Raw genomic sequence first — 7,639 nt, 5'->3', positions numbered from 1 at the left:
CTCACCTCCATGATCACTTCTTATTTTGTTTATCTTATGAGCCTTTTCATTTTCTACTCTATTACAAAAAGCAATCAAGGTATCTAGAGTTTGATCCTTATGTTTCAAGAAAAACACCCATGTATATCTAGTGTAATCATCCACAATTACAAAGCAATATCTACTACCATTTAAGGAAATATATTTGCTACTATCAAATAAATCCATGTGAATGAGCTCTAAAGCATTTGAAGTACTTACAACATTTTTACCTTTATGAGTAGCTTTGGTTTGCTTACCCATTTGACATGCATCACATATTTTGTCCTTTTGAAACTTCAACTTTGGCAATCCGTGCACCAACTCCTTCCTTGAGAGATTTTTGATATTCTTCATGTTGGTGTGAGCGAGTCTCCGGTGCCAAAGCCACGTCTCCTCTTCTTTGGACATGAGACACTTAGCAAACACATTAGTAGCACCAAATAGTTCAACTTGATAAATATTTTCTTTTCTATGGCTTATGAGAACATTGGTGTTTAGTTCACTATGTTTGACTAGGCATTGAGATGAGTTGAACTCAACTCTATACCCCGATTCACATAGTTGACTAACACTCAAGAGATTAAAAGTCATGCCTTTTACTAGTAACACATTTTTTATTACAAATTTCTCGGAAATTCTAATATCTCCAATTCCTATAACTTTTAGCTCACCACTATTACCAAAAGAAACGGTACCTTTACTTTTGTGTCTAAATGATGAAAATTTTGATGAGTCTCCCGTCATATGCTTAGAGCATCCACTATCTACGAACCATGTTGTTGGATGCTCCCCCTTTGCGCATGCCTGTTTAAACACGATGAACCAAATGTTTTGGTACCCACACTTTGGGTCCGGTAGCATCAATAACAAATTGCTTGGGTACCCAAGCTTGAACAACCTTAACCCTTGAAGCATGGTTTCTACTAATTAGGGACATGAATTTAACTTCCTTATCTTGAGATTTGAAACCTAGTCCCGCTTTATTGTACATGCCTCTTTGAGCTCCTAGAATCATGTCTAAGTATTTTGAGCTTGAAGTAAATTTTACTAGAGCACATCTAAGATCATCAACTTGTGATTTCAATGATACATTTTCTTTTTCAAGATCATCAACATCATTTTTGTCATTTTCATAAAGCATGCAACTTTCACATGGCACAATTTCATTTTTGAGTGATTTCAATTCATTTTGCAATCTTTTGACCTTCCCTTTTGATTTAGCTAGTGCATTGGTTAAGCATGCAATGGTGGCATACATCTTATCAAGCTTGGGAGAAATTACCTCATCATCACTAGAAGATGACTCACTTGAAGACTCCACATCTTTTTCATGACTATCTTCATCTTCACTATCTTCTACATGACTTAAGGCCATGAGAGCCATGTGCTTTGAGCTCTTCCTTTCATCTTCTTCCGATGAGCTTGATGATGAGTCATCCCATGTGGCTTTCAACGCCTTCTTCTTTTTCTTGATCTTTTCCTCTTGCTTCTTCAACTTTGGACACTCCGTTTTGTAGTGCCCCTTTTTCTTACATTCATAGCAAATTACATCAGTCTTATTTTTAGAATCCACAAGAGATTTACCTTTTCTTTTTTCATCATTGAAGATTTTCTTAACATCCTTCTTGTCAAACTTCCTTGAATGTCTCATCATTCTTCGAACGAAGTTTGCCATTTCACTTGATGATAGCTCTTCATCACTATCACTATCACTATCTTGTTCGGATTCTGAAGATGACTCCTTCTTCTCCTTTGTCTTTTCCTTGTGCTTCTTTTTGCTCTTTTCACCTGCAACCAAGGCTATACCTTTCTCCTTATGGCTTGTGTTAGCTTGCTCATGCAATTCAAGTTCACAAAATAATTCATCCAATTTCACTATTGACAAATCCCTTGAAACCTTATAAGCATCCACCATGGATGACCATAAAGAGTTTCTTGGGAAAGATTTTAAAGCATACCTTATGAGATCTCGGTTCTCCACACTCTCTCCAACTGAATGAAGACCATTTAGGAGTTCCTTGAATCTCCCATGTAGTGAGCTTACCGTTTCTCCATCCTTCATGGTGAAGTTTTGAAGTTGATTTATCAACAAATCCCTCTTTGCAATTCTTGAATCCTTGGTGCCTTCATTTAGTTCAATAAGCTTATCCCACAAATCCTTGGCACTCTTAAAGGGTCCAACTTTGTTGAGTTGTTCCGAGCTTAATCCACATTGAAGAGTCACAATCGCCTTTGCATTTGCTTGAGCCTTCATTTTTTGTTCAACAGTCCACTTGGATGACTCAAGCATTTTTCCATTTTCAGTTGGCGCCATGAATCCCTCCGTGATTGAGAACCACATATCAATTTCGGTCATGAGATAGTGTTCCATGCGGCTCTTCCAATAAGCAAAATTGCTGCCTTCATAGAATGGTGGTCGTGAAGTACTATGTCCCTCCTTCATTGACATCTTGTAGCTCTTTAACTTGTGCTTTCTTGACGATGAATCCTCAAAAGCAAACCAATGCTCTGATACCACTTGTTAGGATCGGTTGAGCTAGAGGGGTGAATGGCTCACTTCTTTTCTGACCAACTTTGTGGAAATCTGAAGGCAATGCTAACACCGGTATTTACTTGGTATCCACCTCCTCAAGGAGGTGACTAATCCAAGGATCCACACCACTCACACTCTTTCACTATCAAAAACCCTCCTTCTCGGAATCACACCGAAGGTGGAGAAACCTTAACAGAAATACACCTCTCCCTTTTCTTCAAAATAAATATCACAAACGCTACAAAGAAGAAGTAAAGAAGGATTACAAGCTTTAACCAGCTTCTTCTTTGCAGGTGAGATTTCAGTACGTAGTGGAGAGGAGCTTGAACCCTTTGCTTTGAATCTTGATCACTTGAGAGCTTTCAAAAGGCTTGGAGAGCAATGGAACAGTATATTTTTCGATGTTGTTGTTTTCCAGTTTTTTCCCGTGTTTTATACGTTGAGAAAACTAGTCGTTTCTCACGCCGCCGTCGCCGTGGATCGATTGAGGTCATATTCCAATCGATTCACAACTATCCGTTGGAAGACATCGCGTCAAGATCGACGGTGCAGATTCTTTTATTTGACTTGGATCGATTGGGGCAGCGTTTGAATCGATTCAAGCGCTTGCTCATGAAATTCGCAGCTGCGTGAATCGATCGGCCGATTGATTCAATACCTTGAATCGATCGGCTGATCGATTCAGAGTGATTCTGTGCTTCGCACAGAATGTTCACGGATCGATCGGCCGATCGATTCAATCCCTTGAATCGATCGGCTGATCGATTCAGAACGATTCTGTGCTTCGCACAGAATGTTCACGGATCGATCGACCGATCGATTCAGTACCTTGAATCGATCGGCTGATCGATCCAGACGCATTCTGTGCTGCGCAGAACTTTACCAATCGATCAGCCAATCGATTGCCTTACCTTCAATCGATCGGCTGATCGATTCAGAGGCAATTTGCCGCACAGCCATGTCTGAATCGATTTTCCAGTCGATCTCTGACAGTGAGCCTATCACACACATAATCTTGTGACTTGCAGGAGCTTCTCTTGCCAAGAATCCGGTCCCCGACCTTCTTGGACTTCTCTTGCCTTGCATCTGGTCTTCTGACCTGCAAGAACTCTTTTTGCCAAGAATCCAGTCCTCGACCTTCTTGGTCTTCTCTTGCATCTGGTCTTCTGACTTGCAAGAAACTCCTCCTGCAAACTCACAATGCATGTTAGTTCCACCGTATAAACCTAAACTTAAATAATTGTCAACACATTGAAACTTCCAGGGCATGATTGCACCAACAGAGAGAAGCCATCGGAGCTAGGAGGATGCTCTCGCTGCTTCGTAGTCGTCGCCATCGCACTCTTAGACTCATCAATTAGAGATACGAAGTCTGAAGGGTGAAAACAGGTCGTTCCCTCTTCTTTTACGATGGTGCGACCTCATGTTATATGTCTGATAGTAAATTTTATCAGATCCGTTCTATTCAATAATTTAAATTAAAAATTATTCTAAAAATAATTTTTAAAAAAAATATATATTGTCATCTATAATAATTTTAATTAAAACTACAATATAAAATATTTTTTTATTAAAATTTATCATAAATAACTTTTAGTTAAATAAACAATTTTAACTAAAAAAAATCCAAATTAGATGTAATAATTTTAATTAATATTATATTTAAATAACTTTTAATTAATATTAAAATTGTTTTAATTAATATTAATTTAATTTTAACTAAAATTATTTAGAGCAATTTTGATTGAATTTATTTTATTATTATATTTGCTATAGAATGTATATCATTTTATTATTTTATTAATATGAAAGGTTTATAAAAAGATAAAAAGATAAAAAAAAATTATTTTATTTATATCATAAATAAAATATAAATAAAATACGTAAGGTGACGTCGGCGTGAGGTGATGACGACGGTGGAGAAAGACGAACAGCCCCCTCCCCAATCAAAGCCTCTTCCCTCCTCTAAAAGTCATAATTGACTAAAATGCGCTCCTCTTTCTCCCTAATTCGCTTGGGCCCTCGCACTATATCATTTTATTTTTTTTATTAATATGAAAAAGACAAAATATATATATTTTTTATTTATATCATAAAAGAATATTTTAAAAAATTATTAAAATACCATCCCACTCATATTTAAAACTTTAATCAAAATTATATTTGATAACTTAGAAAATTTTACTTATAAATACTCTACTTTATTGCTAATCCTTCTAAGTTCCAACAAACCCTAAAATCTCTTTCCTCAAACTATCAATCGCAATGGCAGTGTTCACCTCGCCGTCAGCAGACGCCCCGTCCCATTTGGAAGACATCGCAGCTTTCATTACAGAAGAAATGAAAAAAAAGATAGAGCTTCTGACGAAAAAAATTGAAGAGGAGAATAAGAAAAAACTTGAAGATCAAAAGAAAAAATTTGAAGAGGAGACGAAAAAACTTAAAGAGAAGACGAAAAAACTTGATGAGGGGACGAAAAAACTTAAAGAGGCGACGAAAAGACTTAGAGAGGAGACGAAAAAACTTAGAGAGGAGACGAAAAAACTTGATGAGGAGACGAAAAGACTTAAAGAGGCGACGCAAAGACTTGACGAGAAGACGAAAAAACTTAAAGAGGCGACGAAAAAACTTAAAGAGGAGAATAAGAAAAAGCTTCTAATAAAGCTGAAGAAAAAGCAGCTAGCAATGACTACAAGATTCGCAAAGGTTATGGTTGGACTCGGCGTTGTGGTTGGACTCGCGTTATCTTCTATGATGCGAAGCTTCCAATGAATCATCATCTTCTTGCATCTCACCTATGAATAAACTATTTGGTTTCCCAACTTAATAACGTCCACGTTTGGCTTAACTTAATTATTATTTTTTATGTTATTTTTGCGGTAATATGTTACCCTAAACAATATGTGAACTGTTTGATTTTATAGCTTTACTTTAGCAAAGTTTTGTTGATCATTTCTATTGGTAGGCAAAGGGAACTTGGCTTTAACTTTTCATTTGTTTCAATATTTGATGCCACGGTGAAAATGAACCTATATCTATCTCTCCAAAGCAAAGCAATCATGTTGGCAAAATTTTCAGTCTTTTTGTTGCCTCCATATGCTCTAATTTTCCTTGATTTGGGTAAACATCACTGTTGATTAGATTTTTGTTTTATTGCATTCAAAGTTCATCAATGAAATTAAGTTTATGACCTTAAGAATTGAAAAATAATTTAAATTTTAACTTAATGCATATCAGACTTAGAGGTTGATTATATGCATGGAAGAAAATATACACTGCAGTTACATTCTCAGAACATGTGCTAATCCTTCTAAGTTCCAACAAACCCTAAAATCTCTTTCCTCAAACTATCAATCGCAATGGCAGTGTTCACCTCGCCGTCAGCAGACGCCCCGTCCCATTTGGAAGACATCGCAGCTTTCATTACAGAAGAAATGAAAAAAAAGATAGAGCTTCTGACGAAAAAAATTGAAGAGGAGAATAAGAAAAAACTTGAAGATCAAAAGAAAAAATTTGAAGAGGAGACGAAAAAACTTAAAGAGAAGACGAAAAAACTTGATGAGGGGACGAAAAAACTTAAAGAGGCGACGAAAAGACTTAGAGAGGAGACGAAAAAACTTAGAGAGGAGACGAAAAAACTTGATGAGGAGACGAAAAGACTTAAAGAGGCGACGCAAAGACTTGACGAGAAGACGAAAAAACTTAAAGAGGCGACGAAAAAACTTAAAGAGGAGAATAAGAAAAAGCTTCTAATAAAGCTGAAGAAAAAGCAGCTAGCAATGACTACAAGATTCGCAAAGGTTATGGTTGGACTCGGCGTTGTGGTTGGACTCGCGTTATCTTCTATGATGCGAAGCTTCCAATGAATCATCATCTTCTTGCATCTCACCTATGAATAAACTATTTGGTTTCCCAACTTAATAACGTCCACGTTTGGCTTAACTTAATTATTATTTTTTATGTTATTTTTGCGGTAATATGTTACCCTAAACAATATGTGAACTGTTTGATTTTATAGCTTTACTTTAGCAAAGTTTTGTTGATCATTTCTATTGGTAGGCAAAGGGAACTTGGCTTTAACTTTTCATTTGTTTCAATATTTGATGCCACGGTGAAAATGAACCTATATCTATCTCTCCAAAGCAAAGCAATCATGTTGGCAAAATTTTCAGTCTTTTTGTTGCCTCCATATGCTCTAATTTTCCTTGATTTGGGTAAACATCACTGTTGATTAGATTTTTGTTTTATTGCATTCAAAGTTCATCAATGAAATTAAGTTTATGACCTTAAGAATTGAAAAATAATTTAAATTTTAACTTAATGCATATCAGACTTAGAGGTTGATTATATGCATGGAAGAAAATATACACTGCAGTTACATTCTCAGAACATGTGATTACTTAGCCACACTGTTTAGCTGACGAGAATGATTATCATGATAGTTTTTGGTTTTCTACAATTAACTTCATAAGAGAATAACAATGAATTCCCAAAGACATGAACTCACATTGCTAGCTAGTATATTGATTTATTCCACGGTGAAAGCAAATTTTTCTAATGGAGTTCATCTTACATGAAGTGCCGGTTTGGAAGGGAATATGGGCATTAAAAAGATAACAATATTCCATGCATTGTGATGTCATATCAACTAGTACTTTTTTCCCCAGTAAGTTCCTAGGCTTATTGATAAATAGGTTTAAAGGGATGTCCCAAGGCCGTCTCAAGCTTCTATAAGATCTTAGGTAAAAAAAAAATATTTAAGGTTTTAATATTTTTTTAAAAAAAATTCTCTCACCCTTTTTCATTCGGACTTGAGATCGATAATGATAGGTTTAAATTTTTTTTAAAAAAATTTAAAATATTAATTTAAAATAAATTTTTATGTAAAATTTAGTTTTCTAACTTTTTGAGATGCAAAATTATTAATTAAATTTTTATATTGTTTTGATAATATTCTTTTTCAATTGATAAAATTGCTAGATTATTTAATCTTTATTGAGACGTTATTGAACGTAAATAAAACTTTATTAATTTTAATTTTGAAAAACTTCTCTGAAGCTACACTAACAGTATAGTTAATAATAT

At 35.3% G+C, this 7,639-nt stretch overlaps 2 protein-coding genes across 2 annotated transcripts; both read left to right on the top strand.

Moving 5' to 3' along the window:
* Positions 1–4,819: 4,819 nt before the first annotated feature.
* LOC121979986 (golgin subfamily A member 6-like protein 10) lies at positions 4,820–5,326 on the top strand. The gene has a single exon (XM_042531958.1). It carries the CDS (start codon positions 4,820–4,822, stop codon positions 5,324–5,326), a length of 507 nt encoding a protein of 168 aa, XP_042387892.1.
* Positions 5,327–5,913: 587 nt separating this feature from the next.
* Positions 5,914–6,420, top strand: LOC121979985 (golgin subfamily A member 6-like protein 10). The gene has a single exon (XM_042531956.1). The coding sequence runs from the start codon at positions 5,914–5,916 to the stop codon at positions 6,418–6,420; it is 507 nt and encodes a 168-aa protein (XP_042387890.1).
* Positions 6,421–7,639: the final 1,219 nt, after the last annotated feature.

Source organism: Zingiber officinale, chromosome 5A, assembly GCF_018446385.1.
Source record: "Zingiber officinale cultivar Zhangliang chromosome 5A, Zo_v1.1, whole genome shotgun sequence".
In the NCBI taxonomy this organism is placed as follows: domain Eukaryota; kingdom Viridiplantae; phylum Streptophyta; class Magnoliopsida; order Zingiberales; family Zingiberaceae; genus Zingiber; species Zingiber officinale.
Note: the sequence above shows the minus strand (reverse complement) of the source record. Positions and strands in the feature narration are given on the sequence as shown.